This window comes from Silurus aristotelis (assembly GCF_946808225.1).
Source record: "Silurus aristotelis genome assembly, chromosome: 21".
Classification (NCBI taxonomy): Eukaryota; Metazoa; Chordata; class Actinopteri; order Siluriformes; family Siluridae; genus Silurus; species Silurus aristotelis.
Window position 1 is genome coordinate 14,733,108 of NC_139594.1, and position 26,475 is coordinate 14,759,582.

The following is a 26,475-nucleotide window of genomic DNA, read 5'->3' on the forward strand; positions in this document are numbered from 1 at the left end:
ACAATAATAGTAATAATAATAATAATAATAATAATAATACATTTATATATTTTTGTTGTTTTTCAAAAGAAAAGACATTTCTGATCAAAGTACTCTGCAGTCATAATATGAACTTTATATATATATATATATATATATATATATATATATATATATATATATATATATATATATATATATATACATACACAAACACACTAATCATGTAAAGTAAGCTATATCATTGCAAGAAAACAAGAAAAATTCAAGAATTATGAATAAACAATTATTATATACACACAAATTGCAATTACATTTAAACAGCTGGGTTTCATTCTTGAAGATATTAAGGATGATATAAAAATATTTTTCTCACCAGCTGAGACATTAATGCTCTGAATTAATGCTACTTCTCCTCCATCATAATTGACATTAGCATCTTTAGATTAGATGAAAATACTCCTTTTAATAATCAAAAATAAAAATCCTTTAAAAAAAATAAACATAGCAAGAAAAACTTCAAATAACAATATGTATTAAAATGATACATTTTAAGATACTGAATGAGCCTGTTGTTTTAGGATTGCTTTTCTGCCTTCTCAGGGCAAGCTAATTTATAGTCGATTGTGTTCAGTGGCATGTTACACTCATCACACGCTGGCTCTCCACACCTTTGCCTTGTGACATGGCTTCCCGTGTGGGTGAGATGCAAAATGCGCATGGCGATCAAGTAGAAGATCTCGGCCACGTTCAGGATTATGCAGACGGCTGAAGCCCCGACCATGAAGTATGTGAAGATTCTTTTTTCAGTGGGTCTTGCGATGTAGCATGTCACCTGTCTGCAGGGTTCCACGTCACACACCACGCTGCGAGGCATATCAAAGTTGTGGTAGATCATATGCAACAGGTAAAGGAATCCCACTTCTACACCTGTCTTGACGAACAGGCTCATAAAATATGTCCACCACAGACCTCCATGTTTCTGCCCGGGGTTATCGTAGAGTTTGGCCCCGTCGCTGTGGGTGAGTTGGTATTTGCGCTCACGATCTTCACGGTACCACACATGCATTACAACCAAGAAGGACGGGCAGGTCACAAAGATGAGCTGTAAAGCCCAGAGACGTGTGTGGACAATGGGGAAGAAGTAGTTGTAGCAGGCATTGGGGCAACCGGGTCTTTTGGTGTCACAGTCGAATTCTTTTTGGTCGTCTACCCACACGCGCTCAGCAGCCACCACAAACACCATGACGCGGAACATGAACACCAGAGTCAGCCAGATGCGTCCGAAACCAGTCGAGTATTTGTTTACCCCACTGAGGAGCGATTCGAGAGTCTTCCAATCCATGTCAGTGCAAGTTTTATCTCGCGTGGGTCAGAAAAGTTTAGAGAGGTTTTTACACTGTCCAAGATTGTTAAGGAATCAAGGATGTTGACTTCAGACAGTGAAACTTCCTGACAGCAGTCAAACCTTTATAAAATAATAGAAAAAAAATCTCATTATTGCACGCTGAATATAAATCCGAATTTTAATATTTGTTAATTGTACTATTACATCTGTATATATACACTAAATCGATCAAATTCCTAAAGAAACGATTATTATTTAGACCACTTTTATTAGAATAAAACAACATTATTAATTCCATCAGTTTCCCAACCGTAATGCCAGTATACACTCTATCCTCTATCCTGTTTTACTCTTTTCCCTCCTCTTATCAAACTCAATGCAATTCATCAAAACCAGATTAAGCCAAATTCTATTAATCAGCTCTTTGAGATCCTAATCTGAGTGAAATTAGGTTTGTTAGAGCAGCAATAACACTACATTGTGAAGGACAGGATGTACTCCAGGACCAGGACTGGAAACCTGTTGACTGCATGATTGTTCTGGTCTATTTAATACCTAAATAAATTATTTACCAAGGTGCATATTACTTTCCAAAATAATATCCAGACAACAATTATAATGAAGATTTCATACCTATAATGTTGTTTGATCCATCAGTATAATTCTTTGATGACTAGAACTTCTTGACCTGCTTACCAGCTTACCAGGTTCCTCTCAAACATCTGAATAGTAGCACTTTGTGTGTCCACAGGTTTTGTCCTATGTTTCAGAAGGAGGTGTGGTTTGGGCACTTTAAAACTTATCTTGACATGAACTTGATATGGGAGGAAACCCACTTTAAAGTGACCAGAGTCCAGAGTCTTTCATAGTGCGAGTCCACTACAGTGCAGATACGGTAAAAGCATTACAGTGCCTTGTATTTCTCTGGATCTTTTAGTTATATAGTGTACATATTATAACAATAAAATTTTGAAAATACAATATATAATTTTGTACTTTTGGAACCAACATTTCTTGTGACAGCATCCTCTTCAGATCAACATAACATATTATATACACAACTTAAAAATAAATTCACCTGGAAACTCATGTCGTGTGTCATGTTTTTAACGTAAAATGTAAACCTTTATTATCTATATTATCACATCCTGTGTAACTGTTCAGGCATAGAGCTTATCTAAATGCGTAATTGTGAAAGAATATTTACTTTTGTTTTGGTGCCCGGCCTCACCAGCCAGCCTCCGCCAGGTACCTATGACTCAAATCTGAACCGGATTAACAGATATTCTTTATTTACTTAAGAAATGAACCATTATAACAAAAAGTCTGAACTTGGATAAGCACATGATGTGTCGTAAGGCTAACCAGCTATTATTTTTGAGTTAGGCGTGAGTGATACGGGACGGGGCAGACAGAAATGTGCTGATTAATCAGGTTGTTTGATTTTCGGGGAGTTGCTTTTAAAGGTCCAGCTAGTGCAATATGATCTGATAGTGGGTGTTTCTGCATTGTACATTCAAAAAATAATAAATAGATAAAATACGCACACAGACACACACACACACCGGCAAATGCACAGACTACTGTACCTCTGTCAAAAAACACTCAGATTTTAGAATAGTAAATGATCTAATTTTTTTTTTCCACTGTATGTTCAAGTATTTCTAGCTACATGTTCTAACAAAAAATAATGTTAAAGGTACTTCTGAATGAGTTATGGCGATTTAACCTGCAACAATAATAACCTATTGATCCTTTTGCATGTTTATTACAGGCAGTTTCTTTCAGTTTTCTTGGCAAGCAACACAAGAAATACCTCAAGCTTGCACATCATAGTTTCACATTTCATGTTTCAGTTTTATTACTTTCATTCATTTACACATCTTTAGTAAAATGCTTTGTTCTGGCCAAGGACACACACAAAATCTCTGAGTGCGAAGCAGGAGAATTTAACCCAGATGGGACACCAGTTCATTTTATAAGCAAATCGAAATAGCATAGTTTTTGTACAGTGGGAAAAAAACAGGAAAATCCTCCCAAGAACACATGAAACTTCACACATACAGTGTCTCATAAGTAATACATTGGTCTAATTAAAAAAAATGTATATGTATATATTTTTTTTTTTAATATAACAAACTATAACGTTGAAAATAAATACAGCAAGGTTCCAAATTGGGTTAGAAAAGCATGTATTCATATGCATTCTCTAAATGACAAAGTATTGAATGTAAATTGCAATTAATGACATTAATGAATTGAATATTCAATAAATCATTTGTTCATCTCTGTTGATTTTTAATAAAATGGCTACGTAAAAGCACTAATGCACTTGATTAGCTTTGTCGAACAATGCAACATCAGCCATGTTATCCTGATTATGCTTGTTCGCCTGTGAAGAGGCGGTGGCGATGCGTCTTTCACGTTTGTTGAGTTTGTGCGAGACGGCACATTCGTGGCATCGCTTACAAAGGAGATAGAGTATCTCGCAGAGGGTCAGCAGGATACACACCAAGCTGACCACCACGAGGAAGATGGTGAAGATTCGCTTCTCTGTAGAACGACTGATATAGCAGTCAGTCACTTGAGGACAGGGAGCCTCATGACACCTCACCAGCAAAGGAAAGAAGGTGGCCTCGTAGATGTAGTACACAAGAAAGATGAACACGGCGTCCACTGCCATCTTAAATATGAGGCTGAAGAGGTACGTCCACCACAGCCCGCCTCGCTTCTTGCTGGTGTCTGTGTAGAGATGGGTACAGCCCTCACCGTGCTTCAGCTGGTGCTTCCTCTCACGGTCGTCCCTGTACGCTACATGTAGGACAACCAGGAGTGACGGGCACGTGACAAAAATTAGCTGGAGTGCCCAGAGACGAGATGGAGATATGGGAAAGAAATGGTCATAGCAGACATTGTGGCAGCCTGGCTCTCTGGTGTTGCAGTCAAACTCCTTTTGCTCATCACCAAACACCTTCTCAGCAGCCACCAGCAGCACCAGCAGACGGAAGATGAACACCACAGAAAGCCATATGCGACCGAAAGCAGTCGAGTACTTATTGACGCCACTGACGAGTCCCTGAAGAAAAGCCCAGTTCATTTTCACGCTTTTTTTTTTTTTAATCGTGTGGTCGGCTCCTGACGCTTGCTCCAACTGCCTGAGGTGTGTCACTCACTACAGCTATTATGTGGACAAAGGGTGACCAACCCTGTGAAGTAAGCACACACAGCAGGGTGAGTGTATGAAAGAGAGAGTCTGAAGCTACCAAGATAACAAGTAAACACTGGGCCGCCTTGTTAACCTGATGCAAGAGTCCCTAGACATTTACTTTGAAAATAAAGTCTCTGTTATCAGATTCAACAAAATCAACTAAGGTGTTACTATACAGGGGGATGCTGCTTTTAGCATGTATATATAAATATTTTATTAGAATGTAGGATGTCTTCCTGCAAAGATCGTGCCGGATAAGGAGTCAGTATGACAACACTGTGGAAAAAACAGTCAATTACATTCCCAGCATTTACAGAGCGACTTACAATTATCTCATTTATACAACTGAAGAATAAGGGCCTTGCTCAAGGGCCAGCAGTGACAGCTTAGTGTCACCACTATTTAAACTCGCCACCTACTGATCAGAAGTCCAAGCATGGAAACGTCAACTTGCCTCAAGATGCTTGAAAACTTTCCTCACACGGCGAATATCTTGCTTTTATAAGATAAAATGTCAGTGATCTTCTTGCAACGAAGTCTTGTCATTTTTAGACCTACAGAGCTTCGGAAACAAGTTTGGAAACATCTAGTCCTTTATGCTTTTTGATATACATGTGCCTATTGTTTATATGCAACAAACTTGTTAAAAAACAAAAACACACCCGAATTGGACAGCGAATGTCTGGAAGAAAGTTTGTGAACAGATGAGTCCAAATTTGCCATTTTGCACTCTAACAGAAAATCTTATTTGAGATAGAGAACAGGAGAGATGTTACCACACTGCCTGAACCCACAGTAAAAAATGGAGGTGGGTTGTTTTTGAGCAGAAAAGATTGGACACCTTCAGTGTGAAAGAAATACTGAACCAACATAGCTACCATTCCTTACTCCAACACCATACAATCCAACAAACCAACTACACTATACAACAAAAGAATAACTTAAGTCCAAGCTCTATAAGTGTTATTTATAGAGCAAAGAGTGTACTAGAGTGTTATCTATCAGGGAATGGCCTGCCCAATCACTGCATCTAAATCATATTGAACTGTTTGGGGTTTAACTGTATCTAAAAGAAATCTCCAACTAGTGACGGACATCTTTGGCAAAATTTACAAGAGGCAAGGCAAAGTATTTCAGCTGAATGAATGGAGAAACAAAAAGAGTGTGTAAAGCTGCTATTCATGCTATTTTTTTAATGAAAATAATGTGCAAAAATGTATAAAGGTAACTGTATAAATAGTAAAAAAAAAAAAAAAAAAGTTTAATTATGAAGGGATTTCCCAGGCAAACTCGTGCTTTTCTATGCATGCATTCACAAATAGGTTGCCGTAGCCATTAACATTCATATACAATTAATTCATTTAGCGAATTAAACATGAAAATTATTTAATTTAAAAGAGGAACCAGACTCAAAAGGGGAACCCATCCTCATTTGGGTGACATCGAGAGTTTGATCATAAATCTTTCAACAATACAGAACACTGGAGAATGAGAACTAACATGAGCACTGGAGTGTAAGATTATAAGTAATGTTCTTCCTACAACTCATAAAGTATCTCAACATTTGTGATCATCACAGATCCAACACCAGCTTTTCTATGCCAGAGCCTTTAAACACTCCAGGAGGTCCAATGTCAAAACTCCACACATGTAGTGGGATCCAGCTGGCACTGGTACGTCTCTGGGTGGTTCGGGAAGTTTGCGAGTTCTGCATCTATTTCTTTAAAGGTCCATAATCTTCATGAGGTGGGACGTGACTAGAGCTGGCCAAACCTCAGGATGCCTCGGGATGGGGAGAGAAAAGCCTCCTTGACAAGATTTCACTGCTAACATAAATGTAGTGTATGTTATATAATTGGATTCCTGACATACCAGTAAAACTTTACAATAAAAGCTAATAACAGGTACAAAAGCAGCCTTTAAGGTCCAGGTGTGTACATTTAAAAAAACATTTATATTACCATGTAGTAATGGTACAAAAGATGCAAGGTATGAAAAATATAGCCTTGAATCTATTACATTCTCACGGTGTGAGAAGAAACATTTAGTACTCTGCTTTCTTAGTGTTTTCTGCTGCAACTTTTGGGTACAAAAAAGCTGACTATCAGGGCCAGTAAGGCCTACAATACACTGCTGGCCTAAACTGACTTATGTTTTAATTAGGGCTGTCAAAATGAACGAGTTATTAACACGTTAACGCAAATAAATTTTAAAATGGCACAAATTTTTATTAGCGCACGATAAATGCAGTGCACATTCCTGTTTGACAATTTTTATTAAAAAAAGTATAAAAGATGCAAAAGTTAAACCTTCGACGCAACACACATTTATTCGCGACGTTGTTTCATTACTCAGATATAAAAAAATTAAAAATAAACATTTTTACTGATGCACCAAGTCTAGAATCAAGTAGGAAAATCCGCCATGATGCATGCATCCGGCAATCAAAATCATCCGTGTGAAAACACATGAAAAGTTCCGTTCGATGTCCTGATGATTTATGTAAATCCAAGCACCATAATTTCAAACATTTACAAGAATATCTTCACGAGCTGCCCTGCCTTCTGAAAATGTAAACAGGCTTGTGTAAGTAAATTGCTCAGTGAAAAGAAAGAGAAGTAAAGAACCTGGTATTTCTGTTGTTTTTTGTGTGTCTAATAGACATGAACAAGTTATTTGAAAAAACATCTATGACCTCTGAAACATGTCTAGTCTTCATGCTCTTATGCTGAGGATGGTTTCACTAATATAAAACATATATTTGCATAAAGCATCCATATTTGTCCATGCCCATGTTGATTAGAGTATTAAAAACTTGAAAGGTATTAATTTAAAGTACATTTAGAGCAGATAAATATGTGCAATTAAGTTGCAATTGATCACGAGTTACATGGGAACTTGTGACAATCGTGCGTTTATTTATCGTGCAATAAAATATCGCCCTGATTTTAAAATATTTTTGCCCATGAATATGTATTCAATTATTCCCAATACAATTCTCTCCTCTTTTTATTTCATAGTGTTTCTCTCAGAATGTAAGTTTGGGTTTGAGTTTTAATCCAATCAGATTTCAGTCAGATTTGATTTATACATCATTATGGGTGACTCTGTCATACCTCTATGACAGGGTTCACCAAACTTTTTAAAACTGAGAGCTACTTCTTGGGTAGCGATTAATGTGAGGGGCTACCAGTTTAATACACACAGTTTTCAGTTTGATCTGAAATAACACATTTGCTCAATTTACCTTTTATTATATGTTATTATTAATAATCAATGATAGTCATCTATTTGAAGACACTGATCATGTTAATGTTTTCTCACAATAATTATCAACAATGATTCAACAATGAAGGAAACAGCTATTTTTAGAAAAGGCCCGCTGGCTACTCATGTGGTCCTTGGGGGCTACCTGGTGCCTGCGGGTACCACGTTGGTGACCCCTGCTCTATGATGACCTGAGATGGGGAATGCTGTTTGATCACCTTTCAATTACTGTGAAGGCACATCAGTTTTTTTATACACACATATATTATCTATCTATCTATCTATCTATCTATCTATCTATCTATCTATCTATCTATCTATCTATCTATCTATCTATCTATCTATCTATCTATCCATCTATTTATCCATCCATCCATCCATCCATCTATCTATTACAGTTATATACATTATAGACACGTTTCCATGTAAAATATAAAGATGTACTAATTGGTTCCACATTGGTGAAGGAAAAAAGAAAAAAACACCTAAATATATATATATATTTATATTATTCAATATTTTATTATTTTCAATGAAAGTGTGCTGTGAGTAGTTTATTTTTTGTTATGCAGTGTAATGAAAGTTCCTCTCTCCTCCTGGTGGAATCACAAGCACTTCCTGCAGGAAGTTAGCTGTGGGTGAGAGGTCAGTGAACGCTGCTGGGACGGTGCTCATGCACCGAGGACACACACACACACACACACCAACCAACTACTGCAGCATCCCGGGACAATGTGACCCTTCTCGTATCACCTTCATTAGCCAAGCGCAGGCGGGCCGAGCTGGAAAGCCGGCGGGAGAGCGGAGTTCATTGGGCGGGCAGTCAGGCTGCGGAGACGGCGAGGTGAGTGGAGCGCTGCAAGCGGCGTCAGTACGGCGGTACTACCGCTACAGTCCACGGCGCCTCCTCGGCTCACGCACCGGAGCTGCCATTTTAGTTTTTTTGATTTTCCGCGTGCGTCCGCAATCGGTTAGGGATGCCGGAAAGCGGTTTGGCGGTGTGTTCGTGTAGGTTTGCGACAGTGGAGTTTTATATATATATATATATATATATATATATATATATATATATATATATATATATATATATATATATATATATATATATTCTTCAGCCATGTCATTTCAGCTGCCGTGATTGATTTGTATTATCACTGAGCATCAAACGCATAACAGAATAATAACAGTATTTTTTCCAACTGTCTTTGATGTTTAGCTAAAGCTACTGTATTCATCCGCTTCCCGAACTGCAGCAGCCTGCACACACACACACACACACACACACACACACACACACACACACACACATATATACACACACCCCTCTCTCCGTGCTTCACGTATCCTAGCCCGGAGTTTTGCGCTTTTGCAGGCTGAAGGTGCGGTGATGTTTGCAGGCGTTGTCCCCAAACCCCGGTGCTGAGTGGATCATGCGCCAGTGGAGTCTCCGCGCTGTGGCTCCGCGCGCTGAGCCGCTCCCCACGGGCCGCGTGTCCCCGCAACTCTCAGGTAAAACACCTCGGATCACATCGCGTCCCTTTTCCGTGTAACCAGTTATTGCGCAACATCATGGCGGCTTAGAGCTTCACAAACAATTCACAACCTCTTTCAACTCAATTTCTCCAAATCTCGCCCTCTTCTCCCCTTCTAGTGTCGGTATGTTTTTTTCAAGCAACTATCAATAAAAGTCCTTTTTTTTTTTTTGCATCAACCACATCCTCCGATCTTCCACTGGATTTGGAAGCGAAGCTCTCAGATTTGTTGTCATCTACCAATCCAAGTATTTTGACTGCTATGTAGTTTGGGAAGTGATTTTGGATAAGAAAGGCCTGGAAGACTTTGCAGACTTCATTCCAGTTCATCTCGTACATGTTGAGCAGTTCTGAGGTCAGGCCTTGGTGCAGGATCTGTACAAGTTCTTCTACTAACCTTGGAGGTTAATTATGTCTTCATGGAGCTTGCATGTGGCCAGTGTCATGCTGGAATAGTGGTTGGGCTTCTTAGTTTAAGTGAAGTGAAATACAAAAAATTTTGAAGTTCGCAGAAGGACAACGTATGCTGTCGCAGACTTTTGTGTACCCATATATTGTGTTGAAAAATTAGCTCTATTATTGAAATGTGTAGAATAAATATTGCGGTTTGTAGACTGACTTGTTTTCAGTTGGTTTTAACATATTGGGGTTTGAATATAAAAATTATTCAATTTCTCTGGCATATATATATATATATATATATATATATATATATATATATATATATATATCTCTCACACATACATATTTACACCGATCAAGCATAACAGTATGGCTGGTGAAGTGATCAACACTGATTATCTCTTCATCATGGCACCTGTTAGTGAGTGTGATATATTAGGCAGCAAGTGAACATTTTGTCCTCAATTTTGATGTGTTAGAAGCAGGAAAAATGGACAAGTGTAAGGATGTGAGTGAGTTTGACAAGGGGTCAAATTGTGACGGCTAGACGACTGTCTGCAGTGGTCAGTATCTATTAAAAGTGGTCAAAGAAAGGAACAGTGGTGATTCGGCGACAGGGTCATTGGCGGACGAGGCTCATTGATGAACGTAGGGTACGAAGGCTGGCTCGTGTGGGCCGATCCAACAGACGAGCTCCTGTAAATTTACCTGTAAATTACTGAAGTAGTTAATGATGTTGATGCTTGACGGTTCAGAACTGTTTTGGTCATAATGTTTTGCCTGGTCAGTGCTTTTATATATATATTTATATATATATTTATATATATATATATATATATATATATATATATATATATATATATATATATATATATATATATATAAAAGCACTGACCAGGCAAAACAGCAATTAGGCAGAGGGTGCATGGACAGGTGACGGTTTGCGAGTGGAGGGTGGAGGCAGATGAAACGAGCGTTAAGACGCACACGTGTAGAAGCCCATTTGATGAGACTAATCAGTGCGCTTCTTTTGAATAAAAGTGAGGCAAGAGCTACAATTGGGCTTTAAAATTCCAAAAACACAGAAAAAAAATACACGCTTTAACACCAAGACAACTGAACTCTCGACTGCTGACGAAATAAAGGCAGAGTCCCAAAGTATTGTATTTTGTATCTGTCATCGTCTTAAAGTCGAACCATCATAACTCATAACGAAATACCTGCATATATATATATATATATATACTCCTCTCTCTCTCTCTCTCTCTCTCTCTCTCTCGCTCTCTCTCTCTCTCTCTCTCTCTCTCTCTCTGTATATATATATATATATATATATATATATATATATATATATATATATATATATATATATATATATATAAATATGCAGTATCTGAGAACAATCCTCGCATTTCAGCAATCATTTATCATTTCTGTATATCTTCTTCTTAATGGACAATAGTGTTAAATGTGTAGCTCATATAGCAGATTTTCTGTCCTCTAAATATAACTCAACATATAGCAATTATTGTCTAAATAACTGGCAAAACAAGTGAGTGAGTACGCCCTCAGTGATAACAGCTGTAAGTCGTGTAACCATGTAAAGCCACATGTCCTATTTATCATGTTCATGTTTTTGTCTGCTTGACAGGACCATACAAATTTGGGTATCTTGTATTAGAGCAGTTAAAATTAGGTGCTTTGAGTCCAATTCTCTCATACTGACCACTGGATGTTCAACATGGCACCTCATGGCAAAGAACTCTCTGAGGATTTGAGAATTAGAATTGTTGCTCTCCACAATGATGGCCTAGGCTATAAGAAGATCGGTAACACCCTGAAACTGAGTTACAGTACAGTGGCCAGGGTATTACAGAGGTTTTCCAAGACGGGTTCCACTCAGAACAGGCCTCGCAAGGGTCGATCAAAGAAGTTGAGTCCTCGTGATGTGCGTCAGGTGCAGAAACTGGCTTCAAAAAACAGACGCATGAGTGCTGCCAGCATTGCTTTAGAGGTATATATATATTTATATATACACACACACACACACATTTAAATCTATAAATATATATATATATATATATATATATATATATATATATATATATATATATATATATATATATATATATATATATATATATATATATGGGGTATTATACTGTAATTTGTTAATTATATAACAAATTGCAGTACATAATTTAGCAAAACAACCTTTTACAGTATAGTAATGTATAAACTTTATAGTATATATGTATGTGGCAGAGGGTGCGTGGACAGGCGCTGGTTCGCGAGTGGAGGGCGGAGCCGGACGAAACGAGCGGTAAGACGCACACGTGTAGAAGCACACCTGATGAGACTAATCAGTGCGTTCTGTTTTAGTGTCGAGCGACGGCAATAAAAAGGAGAGAGGCAAGAGCTAAAATTGGGCTTTGAAACAAAAGAAAATACACGCTCTAACACAGAGAGAGCTGAACTCTAGCAACCGCTGGTGAGATTGAGGCATTTTAGAAGGTGGGAGATGCATACATGCTGGCCCAAAGTATCGTGCCACATCGACACTGCTGCGAAAATATAAAGATTTGTAACATTTTTATTTTATCATGGCAAAATCGAAAAATTGTAAGTCGAACCATCGTAACTCAGGGACTACCTGCATATACATACATACAGTATCTCACAATAGTGAGTACAATATTTACATTTCAGCAACCATCTTCTTATATCATCTCAAGGGACAATACTACAGAAATGAAACTTGGATATATTTTAGTGTAGTCAGTGTGCAGTACAGATTTACTCTCCTCTGAAAAGAACCCAACATACAGCCATTATTGTCAATGATGAACAAGACATGTGGCTTTACACGGTTACACGACGTACAGCTGTTATCACTGGGGGTGTACTCACTTTTGTTGCCAGCTATTTTCACAATAATGGCTGTATGTTATTTTCAGAGGACAATAAATCTGTACTGCACACTGACTACTCTAAAATATATCCAAGTTTCATTTCTGTAGTATTGGCCCTTGAGATGATATAATAAGAGGATGCTGAAATGTGAGTATTGTACTCACTATTGTGAGACTCAGTGTGTGTCATGTGTGCGTAAATGAAAACACTATTAATACTATAAAACATATTCAAGATTATTTAGTCTTCATGCTTTATGTTGAGGTTGGTTTTAAGAATAATAAACAGACATTTGCATGAAGCATCCATGTTTGTCCATGCCCATGTTGATTAGAGTATTAAAAATGTGAAAAGTATTAATCAAAGGTATATTTAGAGCAGAAAAAATGTGTGATTGTTTGATCAGCAGTTAATTATGATTATATATTTTAATCGAATGACAGCTTACACACACACACACACACACACACACACACACAGGAATTTAAAAGAATGTATATGTGTGTGTGTATATATAAGTATATGTGTGTGTCCATGTTGGGCTTCATAAATCTATAATCTGAGCTAGAAAGAAATCAGCCCTAGCCTTGTCTCTTCTTACTATTATGCATTGCTCTGCTTGAGCCGACATTTTCTTTTATCTTCTTTTTTTTTTTTTTTTTTTTTTTTTTTTTTTTTTTTTTACTTAATGCAAAACAATCTGATGTGTATTCCAAAAAGGAAACAGTGTATTAATGCATTTTTTTTATGTTAAAATGCACAAACCCATTTATATGAGAGGCCCCTGCACTTAATCTTGAATGAGCGAATGCCTCAGCAGAGCTGACCTTGTGTCATTTTCCCCCTTCAAATAAGAAGTGGAGCAATGTAGTAAAAAAGTCAGTGGTTGCAGTGGTGTGGTGGAGTGCCACGGTGAAGTGGGTGCAAGAGCACACGAGAAAAACACATTTCTGAGGTCATTTAGAATGCAGCTATCTTTTCTTCCTATGATCTGTATATAGTCCTTTTGTTGTGCTCGTAAAATTCAATTATAGCTGCAGATGGATTAACTCGGCTCTTCTCGCAGATGCCAGGATGGAGTGCTGTGATGTGGAGCCACGCTACACCATCGAGCAGATCGACCTGCTTCAGCGCCTCAGGCTGTCCGGCTTGACCAAACCTCAGATCCTCCAGGCTCTGGAGTCTCTAGAGAGATTGGATCCGGAGCACCGCTCGCCTTTCTGTGACAATCACTCAGCCCCGCCCAGGGCTCCTACCTCTGCAGCTCCAGCTGCACCTTCCTCCTCATCCTCTTCATCTTCCTCTCTCACCTCAGCTACCACACAGACTCCAGTTCTCGATGCCGCACTGTCCCCCAGCAACAGTTATGACGCCTCGTCTCCGCCCCTGTATCCACCGGGTGGAGTTCAGAGGGCGTTCGCTTATGACCTGGCAGAAGAGGACTGGGATCTGGAAGAGAAGGTGGAGGAGTACATGAGGTAGAAGATTATTTCAGATCATCTTGTTTTTGCTCTTATTACCTTGTTTTTTTTTTCAGAAGGCTAGCAGGAATGGGTGATTAATATAACCCCAGACGATGGCAGGCAACGTCCCTGGAGCGGCAATGTAATTTTCATAGACTTGTAGGCTTTTCTGAAGTGGGTCAGGAGGAGTGGGAGGAAGACAGCTGGCTTTAATAAGGAGTTTTGAAGCTCTTGAAATGTTTTGCGAGTGGTGCTGTTTCCTTTGGTATGTAGGGTGAATTTCTGACTATATTAACAGTTGATGGTGAGAATGTAAACTATGTTCATGTCTGTTTCATTTTTACCACAAGAGTACTTTCTTTTTGTATTATTTCAGTGATTGGACTTGCCTCAGTGTACGAATTGTAGCAAAGTGTAAATAATACAGTAACTGTCACTTTTATAGTTTTTTTGTCAGACACATGCAGGTTTCTTCTGTTTCTATGCAGCAGGTCATTTAACTTTACGAGGATTAAATTTGACCAAACAAATCTATAAATGTACAGTCATTAAACTTTAGCATTTAAAAAATCCTCCCTTAACATCCAGACAGCTTGTTCCTCCAAACATTCAGCTGAAAGACTTTGGCATGTCTCTTGTGAAATTTACTAACGATGTTCTTTACCAGTTGGAGATTTCTTTCTAACCTTGCGATTCAGTTCATCCCAGAGCAGGTGGGATTTAGGTCCCAGAACAAAGTAGGATACAGGTGTGGTGATTGGGCAGGCTATTAAATGATAATGAATACACTCCAGCTCACTATTTGCTCTCGAAATTACTCTTACAGAACCTGGGCGTATGTTTTAGGTCATTGTCTTGTTGTGCGGTCAGTTTTAATGAGTCGCAGTCCAGGTGGAATTGCATGGTGTTAAAGTAGGAATTGCAGCCATGTTGGTTTTACCTAGAATAAGTCTTCAACATTCCTTACTCCAAAACAACTCCAAACCATTTAGCTTCCACCTCCATTTTTGACTGTAGGGGTGCGGCAGCCTGTTAACATCTTCTCTCCAAAACATTGTCACATTTGGACTCATCTGTTCATTGAACTTTCTTCCAGTCATTCACTGTCCAAATCTTGTGTGGTTTTACCTTTTCCTAGTTAGATGCATATCAACAAAAGGTATATGCATGTTTCTAAAAAACTAGAAATTTTCAGCAATCAAATTTTGGCAATGGTTTTGGCCTCCGTAAACCATTTCAAGTTTATGTAAAACATTCACACAATGTATTCATGCACTCTTATAGCTCCATGTTGTTCAATTCTTTCTGCTGGTTGGTCAAAAGTTGACTAATCTTCAATTGATAAATTGTCTAATCTAATCTAATAAATCTAACTATTAACGATTTATAAAATTGCCATGTGGAATTTGTAATTATTGGCAAATTGCTTGGGTGTAAAAGAATGAACCACTTCAGAAAAAACAAATGTTGTAGGAAAATAGTTTTTATCCTAGTATAAATACTGGTATTAATCCTATAAAAGCATACAGTGTGATTTTATTACACTCCTATTACACTGTTCTTATGATTTATCTCAAATTTGCATTACAAATGCTTCAAAATGTGGCTAAACATATTTGTATTATTATTAGTATGTTTTTATGTAGAGTGTCAGCCTACATGTACATACATCTGATGCATGTGTTTGGATTTTAGGAGGGACAGTAACCTGGTAAAAGAGGAAATCAAGGCTTTCCTCAATAACAGGAGGATCTCTCAGGCTATTGTCGGCCAAGTTACAGGTACTCAGCACAACTTCATACTATGGTCGTTTTTTATTAAGATTATGGAATCGACCGCTGGTTTGACCCCCCTGGAAAAACCCGTCTATGTTTAATTTATAAACCTGTCTTAAAACATCAAAATCAGATGTGCTTTAGCTGTGCGGGTGCAATCGTCTTCATCCTAGTCCTTCATTTACAGCCTGCATATAACATGCACTAACATACACTACATAGACAAACACCTGCCTTTTCCATCCATATGGGGTTCTTCACCAAACTGTTACTACAAATTGGAAGACCCACAATTAAATGGGATGTTTTTGGAAACATTTCCTTCACATAAACAAGGACACCCAAACCTGTTACAGTACCCCTCTGCACAAAGCTCCATTAAGATGTGCTTTACTTGGGTTTAAGTGAAAGATCTTGACTGGACTGCTATAGAGCTCTCACCTCAACAACTTTAACACTTTAATAACACCTTTGTAGCTGAATGAGAAGGAATCTTCACAAGCATACTTCGAAATCAGAAGAGCGGAGGTTATTATAACAGCAAATAGGTACCAAATGTAGAATTGGATGTTCAGAAAACCCATATAAATCTTATCCATATTGTGTATCTTTATATAGAGTAGGAATGACCATACACTTGCCTGTGGGTAAAATTTGGCCCTTGGTGATTTGACCATGCCACATATGAGAAGGGAAAAAAATAGCAATTTTTTAAAAATAAGGACCAGCTTCATGTCTCTGATTAGAGGTCAGTGAATAGCGAATGCCTCAGCAGAGTGCATTAGGCATTGAGCTCCACTGTACAGTACACTTCAATGTTTCTTATTGTACTGTCAGTTTCATGAAACTAGAACTTTTTAAGTAGTTAAACAAATTACAGTCATGTCTATCTGTCTGTCTGTCTGTCTGTCTGTCTGTCTGTCTGTCTGTCTGTCTGTCTGTCGGTCTATCTATCGGCCTATCTATCGGCCTATCTATCGGCCTATCTATCGGCCTATCTATCGGCCTATCTATCGGCCTATCTATCGGTCTATCTAAGTCATAATAGTGAAGAACCAGGTCAACATTGAATTCAATGTAATGTCTGGTACAATGCAACATTTATTTTGGGCCTTCACCCCTCAGTCAAATTAGATTTTTGGTTCTTCATAGGAAAAAGTTTGGGCATCTCCGATATAGAAGATATATTCATATAATGTTATGTAATTTACATACAGCAGTCTATAAATAATAGCTTTTTTTTTTACCAGCCAAACTGGATTTATTTGTTTTAGCTTCGTGTGTGTGATGTTTTCTTTTAACATACAAGGTCACTTTACAAATTATAATAAGATTTTCTGCACATCTTCAGTCTGCACTTCTCAATGTTACATATTTGCTCCAAAACATGTCAAGGCAGGGGCCATATGAATAGTATATGCACACGATATACAACAATTAAGGAAAACTTCACATAAGCGCAGCTGATATACTGACATATTTGATACCGTTTTATTTTTTGTTTGTTAGTAGGCGGCATGCATCTTAAACAAAGATTTTTGTTTACACATGAAACATTCTATTTTACATTAACTTCCTATTTGCTCTTATAATAACCTCTAATCTTCTGGAAAGATGTTCCACTAGATTTTGGAGCGTGCTTATGGAGATTTGTGCTCATTCAGCCACAAGCATGTTAATAAAGTCAGGTACTGTTGTAGGTGAAGAGAGGAGGTCTGGGGTGCAGTTAGCATTCCAATCCATCTCAAAGGGTTGAGCTCAAACTCTATAGCAGGCAACTCAAGATCTTCCACTCGAACCCATGTAAAGCATGTCTTCATTGGCTTTGTGCACAGGGTCATTGTCATGCTGGAACGGGTTTGGGTCTCCTAGTTTAAAAGAAGAAGAAAGAAGAAAGCTTCCAAAGACCGAGTTTATGATAACAGTTTGAGGAAGAACCACATATGACTGGCAAAGTCAGGTGTCCCAATACTTATGTTCTTATGTAAATTAGGGAATGTTTGTCATTAAACTCAATATCTTTAATTAATACTTCAACAATAACAAATTGCTATCCTATAGTGGTAGCAGGATGATACAGTAGATTAAATTTAACCTCCTGTAAGGGATTTTCTTTAAATATCCCAGAGTGTCTCGGATGCTGTACCACTGACACGTGAGGAGAAAATGCTGTGCCTGCCTAGTCTTGTGAAATCACACCTGACCTTGAGATATTTATGGTCTATGTGTTAAGGAGAGTGTCTGTACAAGTCTATAAGAACTGGGTTTCTTTTCTTAACACGTTGAAAAAAAATTTTTTTGTAGGTATCAGTCAAAGCTACATCTCCCAGTGGCTGCTGCAGCAGGGCCTGGAGATGAGCGATTCCAAGCGCAGGGCTTTTTACCGCTGGTATCTGCTGGAGCGGAACAGTCCAGGTGAGCGCAGCTTCCCGGTCGCAGATGCGTGTAGTTTCCAGCCTGTGGTGAAAGTATTTTCAGGCGGAAACAGCCATCGCATTCTTGTGTTCATCCACTCCCCATCCACTTTCTTTTACACTTCCTTTTCACATGGTCCTCGAGGGCTTGTAATTCAGTCTGGTTTCTAAAACAGGCCGTATGAATCTATAAAAAGTCTTTTCAATTATGGATTGAAATGAAACCAGCTGATTTCATTTGCCATCATTTATATTATTGAGTTAATGTTGGGTTTGGCAAAGCGTATCGACGTGCATACTGTTTGGGAAATTAACTTAAGAGCCTGTCACCCAGCCAAAAGAGTCATCTACTCATATTAATAGAGTTAATGTGACAGAGGTTAAAGGGCTGAAAAAGTAATGCAGAGTTTGTATGAAACCCTCCAGTACTTTTAGCTCTCCTCAACTTCCTGTCGAAACCCCTAGAACTACTATAGGCCATGCATTGTGCCCCTTAGTCCTAATCCTGGGCCTGGAACTTGCTGGTTTTCCTCTTGTCCATTACGCCACCTAACTATACTAACAGAGCTCTGAGCATGTCGCTTTATAATCCTCTGCAGTGCTGCAGTACCGAGCATGTCTCTGCACACTTTAATCCCCTGCATTATAGACCTCTTAATGCAACCCCTAATAATGAAACCAGTAGAACGTCAGTTTTCTCTACAGCTTTTTGAACATGTATTCGTCAATGATTAAGATGGACTTTGGGAGCGACCTTAGTTAATCTTCAGTTTTCTGATTGCCCAAATGGCTTAAAGGGTTCAGATGGACTGAAAACCAGCATGCTCAGGGCAACAGGAGCAGGACTGACACCCCCTGGAGTAAACAAAGAGAACTTCTGATGCACCTGCTCCCTTGGTACTCTGCGCAGCAGGCCCAGTCAGGTAACCGCAACGGACCCAGCAGCTGGACGATAGGCAATGCATGATCCAGACATCACTCCTTTCATGTTTGTCGTAAAAAAACGATGTATCACACTGTAAAAAGCATCATCAGTGTGTAATGTCTGTCTAACATTATTTAGAATCAAGTGCTATTTGTAGATTTATGACGCATGTGTGTGAAGGTGCTACTCTGTCCATGCGCTCGCTGGTCAAAGAGGAACCTGACTGGAGGGTTGCTGGCTGCCCCGGTGACAGGGTGGCAGTAGGTGGGCCTTTCAGACTGAGGCGGGGCAGCCGTTTCACCTGGAGGAAAGAGTGCCAGTCGATCATGGAGAGGTGAGTCGTTTGTAAAAAATAACAAAAGTCTGCCTTTGATCCCCACCTGCCTGAATGCTTGCTATACTTCCAGCACAATTGTTCATTTAGAGTCAAAATTTTAGACCATCAGTGCCTTCTAGTGTGCAATGCATTCTAATGAAATTTTGACACATGGTTTGAATCGGCAATGAGATATTTGCGGTGGCCTAGACGTGCAAAACAAATGAACAAATCCGAAAACACAGTAATAATTCAGACAAACCGGAAAAGGTGGGGAGGTGGGGAGGTGCAGGTACAGGTACGAACAGGTACACAGCAGCGAAATTCAGTTTGGCATCTACCAGAAGTGCAAAAGGTAGCAATAGTGCAGATAAATATGTAGCATATATGTATGTTTGTGAATGGAATACTGACCGCTCTTTGGACGAGACATCTTTCATTCAAGTTCTACAGAAAGTACAACAGGCTGGAAAAAGTGTACAAATATTTAAGTTACACTATTGGAAAAAAATGTGTTTAAAGTGTAAAACTCGACACATGTACAAGAAACAAAGTTATAAGATACACAATCTCTCACTTACTGTACATCTTGAATGACAAGTGTCTCGTCCAATGATCGGTAAGTATTTTATTCACAAACTATACCTACCTTTTCCGGTTTGTCTGAATTATCACTCTGTTTTCGGATTTGTTCATTTGTTTTTGGATTTTTTTTTTTTTGGTTTTTGGATTTGTTTGTTTGTTTTGCGCTTCTCAACCACTGCAGGTATTTTATCTTTATAAAGTAAGTATTACAAAAATTGTACATAGCTCTTTTTATAATACCATGAATTTCCCAAATAAAATTATTTTCTATATGAAAATTGCAAGCAAACATGCAATTTTAAGTGACACACACACACACACACACACACACACACACACACACACACACACACAGTGCAGTATTATTTTATTAAAGACCCACTAAAAGGCAAAAAACACATCCTAAAGATTATACAACACATTACAAACAATATTTTTTTTGATAGCTATTAAAATGGTTCAAGCTATGCAGGAAATTACCATTACATTAGAATTAGTTTCATTTTTAATAAATTTTTATAAGAACTACAGTCTTTACTGTGCTTTACTGACCTTGGTTTTGTAGGCCCTTTTTGTGGGAGCACAAGAATACCTTTTTTTTTTGATAGACTATAAAAAGTGTATCAGTAAAGCTATAAAAGAAAAGCCCAGCATCTGTATGTATGCATGTCATTTATGGTAATGACTGTGATTTTATCTGATGTAATGTCTGTCCATACAGTTTAACTACATTAAACTATACCGTATTTTCCAGACTATAAGCCGCTACTCTTTTCCCCACTCTTTGAACCCCGCGGCTGAAACAATGAAGCGGCTAATTTATGGATTTTTCCTGGGTTTTTCTCGGTTTCACAAGCTTTAAGACAAAAAACTGAACCCCATAACATTAGACCAATTAAATTGCGGAACGGGTTCAGGTGAACCAATGAAACTCTTTATATTAAATCAGATGCGCTTCCACTGAATCGGGCCGCACCACATCATAAATATGGATGATGTTCCTCTGACGTTTGACCTGCTGCTCACTCGGATTGTCAACAGGAAATGCGAATCATTCGTCAAGCTGAAAACAACCGGGCATGAAAAAAACGCATTTCACCTGTGTTCTGAGCTGCACGGCATCAGGAGAAAAGATTCACCGATGGTGATTTTTAAACGCACAACGATGCCAAAAGATAAACTCCCGAGAGAAATAGTTGTGAAAGGAAGGAGGAAGACTTGGTAGGCTTCTGTTTAGATACAAGCCGTGTAACAGACACTGTCTTTCATTAGAGCCTGTGTAAAGTTCATTAGTTTCAATGTAGACACCTGCGGCTTATAGACAGGTGCAGCTTATTTATGTTCAAAATAAAAATCTTTGTCAAATTTAGTGGGTGTGGCATTTATTTGTGTGCGCTTAATAGTCCGGAAATTACGGTACTCTATAAAAAATAATGACACCTGGCCACAAGATTGGTATGTGCTTTTTGAACATCTCATTCTACATGAAGTCCCCTTTTGCTGTTATAATAACCCCCATACTTAGGGCAAAATGTTCCACCACATTTTGGAGTGTGTTGGAGTGTGGAAATTCGTGTTCATTCAGCCAAAAGGGTAAAATCAGGATATTGGTGTAGGGTGACAAGGCCTGGGGTTTAGTCACTGTTTTAATTCGTCCAAAAGATATTTAATAGGGTTGAGGAGAGAGCTCTATAGCAGGCCACTAATAAATTAAATAAATAAATGAAAAACCACTAAATCTTCCACTCCAACCAATGCAATACATATTGGTGGAACTGGTAACTGGTGGAATTGTCCTGCTGGGACATGTTTGGGTCTCTTAGTTCAAGTGAAAATGTAATGCTACATTATTCAAAGAAGTCCTACATAATTGTGTAACTACAACTTTGTGGGAACAGTCTGGAGAAAATCCACTTGACTTTGGCTACAAAAGTAAAGTGACCCAATAAATTGGGCGATAATAAAGTGTATGTCTTAAAGGAGACAGTGCATCTGTTTCCTTCGGAAATGTCCCTTGTTGTTCATACTAATAATACACTGGCCCTGATTTGTTACCTGTGCTCCTTTAGTTTCTTTATAGAGAATCAGTATCCTGATGAAGCCAGGCGAGAGGAGATTGCCAACGCCTGCAACTCGGTCATCCAAAAACCAGGTGAGAAATCCTCGAGGAATGGTTCGCCTGCAGATTAGCGCAGCATTCTCCCATTTTCTGATACTGCCTCATTGTTTCACAGTGCACCAGAGAATCAATTAGAGTAGATCATACGAATGAAAACGAAATAATCACATCCTTCCGTGTGCCAAATTCTGTCACAGGGTGCAAACTTTCTGAGTTTGAGAGAGTCACTGCTCTGAAAGTCTACAACTGGTTTGCAAATCGCAGGAAGGAGATGAAGAGACGTGCCAACATTGGTGAGATGGCCTGCAATTGATTTTTTTTTTTTTTTTTTTGTTTAAATAATCAATTATTGAATTATACCAAAGGACTTCTGTTGTGGCTGCTTCACTTAAACCAAAAATGTTTTTCAATGAAACGCCAAAAATCCAACTCGATTGAGGGCCATGTGCTGAAAATAAATGTAGCATTGTACCTAATACTATATTAAAATAAAATTAAACACTTTTTTGTGTGAATTAACAAGGTGGTTCCAATAACTCTGCTTCATGACCTGGATCATATCACCCTGTCATCAATCTAATATTCTGTAACAGGACATCACATCCAGTTGTAGTTTATTCCTTACATATTACCCAGCAAATGGGAGTAACAATTATCGAATAAAGTTACTTATGGAATGAACAATATTACCTTTTTTTTTTTTACTCTCTTTTCCTTATTCTAAAACAATCACCCAATCCCATGTTCTCAGAGGCTGCCATTCTTGAAAGCCATGGCATAGAAGTGCCAAGTCCCAGCTGTCATTCTAACGGTGAAGAGGTTGAGAACCAGGAGTTTGGAGATCAGGTTGTAAATCAGCGATTTCCAGATCAGGTGGGGAAAATAATCTACACTTCTTCTTCTTCTTTCGGCTTCTACCATTAGGGGTCGCCACAGCGGATCATCCGTCTCCACACAACTTTGTCCTCTACATCTGCCTCTTGCAACCCAACCACCTGCATGTCTTCCCTCACCACATCCATGAACCTCCTGTTTGGTCTTCCTCTTTTCCTCCTTCCTGGTGGCTCCATCCTCAGCATTCTCCTACCGATATACCCCATGTCCCTCCTGTGCACATGTCCAAACCATCTAAATCTCGCCTCCCTCACCTTGTCTCCAAAATGTCCTACATGCGCTGTCCCTCTAATAAACTCGTTTCTAATTCTGTCCATCCTCGTCACTCCCTACGAAAACCTCAACATCTTCAGCTCTGCTACTCAGTGTAAAAGAAAATCTACATTTAATAAACCTATGGTTTTGATTGGACCAGAAGATAAACAGGAGCACAGGAAGTAGTATTGGAGGGTGAGAACCATTGAATTGCTTGGTATTTGTGTCTTACTGCCTAATTTTAATAACTTAGTTGGGTATGTTTTCCAAATAATAAATATACAAGACAAAGTTTTAAACCAACACCCACTATAGGTTTAAATCTGAATAGAAATAGAGATATTGGAAACACTTAATAGATACACACTGTAAAAAATACTTTCAGGTAAACCTCATGTAATTTCAAGATCATCTGGTAAATATTGCACAAATGTAAACAAATATATCGGACCTATATTGTTTTTTACTTTGAATGTAAACGGTACTGTTTGCTTGATGTCAAGTTCTGACATCAAGCCTATTAGGATGAATTGAAACATTCAAACAACAACTTCAGTAATTTGAGCTACAGGAGCTCGTCTGTTGGATCGAACTACACGACCAGCCTTCGCTTTTCTCGTGCATCAATGCCGCCCACGACCCTGTCCCCGGTTCACCACTGTTCCTTTCTTGGACCACTTTTTAAAAACACTGGCCACTGCAGACTGGAACATTCCACAAGAGCTGCAGTTTTGGAGATGCTCTGACGCAGTTGTTTAGACATCACAATTTGGACCTTGTCAAACTCACTCAAATCTTTACACTTGCCCATTTTTTCTGCTTCTAACACATCAACTTTGAGGACTAAATGTTGACTTGCTGCCTAATAAATCCCACTCACTAACAGGTGCCCTGATGAAGAGATAATCAGTGCTATTTACTAACATTGTAGTATATGTCAATTTTATGCCTGATGCCCGGTGTATGTTTTTATTATACATTTTTTCAGTGAATATGGGATGGTGATAGTGGTTTTGATGTTACACTTGTAGTAAACACAACGCAGGCAAAGAAAGCGTGACTAATAGTTTTGTAATTGACCAGGACAATAAGAATTTTGACTTCATATTCTGGCTATGGTGACATAAATCAGGGAAGTGTGTGTGTGTGTGTGTGTGTGTGTGTGTGTGTGTGTGTGTGTGTGTGTGTGTGTGTGTGTGTGTGTGTGTGTGTGTGTGTGTGTGTGTGTGTGTGTGTGTGTGTGTGTGTGTAAAAATATCATTGTGCCAGCAGGAAATACTAATGAATAATAAAAAAAAAAAAAAACAACATTTGATGTCGCCGATTTAAAAAAAAGCCAATCCAATTTTATAATTTTTTTTTCTTGTGCTCAGGAAGAGCTCGCTCAGAGAAAAGCCACTGAGCCAGATGGAGCCACACTGCCTGCAGTGGAAGTAGTGCCTCTTTCAAGCCCTGCTACTCAACACGTGGATCAGAAGATGGATGAATCAAAAAGGGAGGCCGCTGATGAGGAATGAGCGAAGGCCAAGCAGTCCGCATAATGTTTTAGAGGGGTGAAATTGTGCCGCTTACTGTCCCTCTTTTCGAGATCAGGTGGGGGAGGACGTGTGTGTGTGTGTGTGTGTGTGTGTGTGTGTGTGTGTGTGTGTGTGTGTGTGTGTGTGTACGGCGAGACACCAAATTGCCTCTAGTGCTATGGGGGCAATTGTATGTATCTACAGTAATCACGCTTGTAGTAATGGCAATATTTATCTCTATACACTGTATTGTGCATTCCAAGAAGTCTTAATGCATTAAGAGGAAAAGACAATTATGGTGCAGAAATGCTAACCTTCCACCTCATGCTAAAGCCTTTATTATTATTAATCGTTTTTTTTTTCCTCTCCTTTTTGCCCTCTCCATCTTCTCACTATTCTCAAGTGTAACAGTTTAACAGTAGAAACCTCATGCAGCAGGAGTCAGGAGTGTAAGAGAAACCTGCAGGACAGGTGCTTGGCTCTGACGATGGCGTGCACTCGATTTGCGGTGCTCGTCTGATTGCAGGAAGAGAGCGACGAGATGTCCTTAGCCATATGCAATAGTTCTCATGTGAGAGTGGAACCTGAACGCCACCATTTACTCAGGTAAAGCTACATTAGAGAATTGATGGAGAAGCAGGCCCATTTTCTCACTTACTATAGCTAATATCACTTCGGAAAAAAACAAAACACGTCTCACGTACACGTCAAACAGCATTGCTCAGTTTTTTTCCTTTTGGCCTTTAATAAACAAAGCGAACCGTTTTCTCTGTAAGCAGTGATCCAGCCGTAATAGCACAGGGTCATGACTCAATCGTTTTTATATTTAACCACTACTTAAAGCCTCTCTTTACTCAGTCATTTAAGCTGGTGTGATCGATGACTGGTGTTTGGGCTCTAAATTGTTCATTTTTTTAAATATTTTGCTATGAGCACCATTATTACTTTAATAAGCTACTACAGTATTATAACATTATTATAACTGTAACAGATTTAGAATATAATGTGTAAAAATATGCCGCATTCCGGTGGACGATATACTGTTTTCTCCCTGTCTCTTTGAAGCCAAAGGTATGTCCTGGAACTCAGATCATTTACAGAGATGCTTTTTATAAAGTCAGCAGGCAAATGAAATTGTGTTTCCCCGAGGTCCGTTAAAGAGGCGCGTGCCGAAAGGGGAACGCTCTCCGTGCATAGGAAGACTTATGATATTTCAGTCCTCAGCTCTGTTAAATGGAAACAGGAAGCAGAGTCGCACGCTTTCAAGATCCATTTCTGTTTGCGTTTCTGTCCCCAATGACTTCAATAAAACCAGTATATTATATCACAGTGTCTTGTTTACATTTATTTAAACAACCCACTTCTACACTACACGGACAAAAGTGTTATGACACCTGACTTATGTTATTCTTCCCCAAACTTTGGCACACAGTTATATAGGATTTTTTTGGAAGTGGCAGTCCAAACCTGTTCAGGCTCCATGAAGATATGGTTTGCGTAGGCTGTATTGGAGTGGCCCCCAAAAACAAAAATATAGATGTGGGCTTAAAAATTATGAGATCA

At 38.7% G+C, this 26,475-nt stretch overlaps 1 protein-coding gene and 2 pseudogenes across 9 annotated transcripts; 1 reads left to right on the top strand and 2 right to left on the bottom strand.

The window, feature by feature from the left end:
- Positions 1–280: 280 nt before the first annotated feature.
- LOC310716486 (gap junction beta-3 protein pseudogene) lies at positions 281–1,453 on the bottom strand (annotated as a pseudogene). Its single transcript has one exon. The product of its transcript is annotated as a gap junction beta-3 protein pseudogene (transcript).
- Positions 1,454–3,496: 2,043 nt separating this feature from the next.
- On the bottom strand, positions 3,497–9,229 carry LOC310716485 (gap junction beta-3 protein pseudogene; annotated as a pseudogene). Its single transcript, XR_014538247.1, has 2 exons — positions 9,124–9,229; positions 3,497–4,533 (listed from the first exon to the last, which is right to left on the bottom strand). The product of XR_014538247.1 is annotated as a gap junction beta-3 protein pseudogene (transcript).
- On the top strand, positions 8,368–26,236 carry LOC310716417 (homeobox-containing protein 1). 7 transcript variants are annotated; one of them, XM_083523671.1, is made up of 11 exons: positions 8,370–8,646; positions 9,200–9,311; positions 13,716–14,127; positions 15,808–15,893; positions 18,192–18,302; positions 19,099–19,224; positions 19,407–19,560; positions 22,197–22,279; positions 22,444–22,539; positions 22,998–23,119; positions 24,769–26,236. In XM_083523671.1, exons 1-11 carry the CDS (start codon positions 8,476–8,478, stop codon positions 24,910–24,912), a joined length of 1,617 nt encoding a protein of 538 aa, XP_083379797.1. In that variant the 5' UTR covers positions 8,370–8,475; the 3' UTR covers positions 24,913–26,236. The 7 variants fall into 7 exon arrangements, with proteins under 7 accessions (XP_083379799.1, XP_083379797.1, XP_083379800.1 ...); XM_083523670.1 differs by lacking the exons at positions 8,370–8,646; positions 9,200–9,311 and adding exons at positions 11,400–11,750; positions 12,002–12,059; XM_083523669.1 differs by lacking the exons at positions 8,370–8,646; positions 9,200–9,311 and adding exons at positions 11,459–11,750; positions 11,984–12,059.
- The last annotated feature ends 239 nt before the right edge of the window (positions 26,237–26,475 follow it).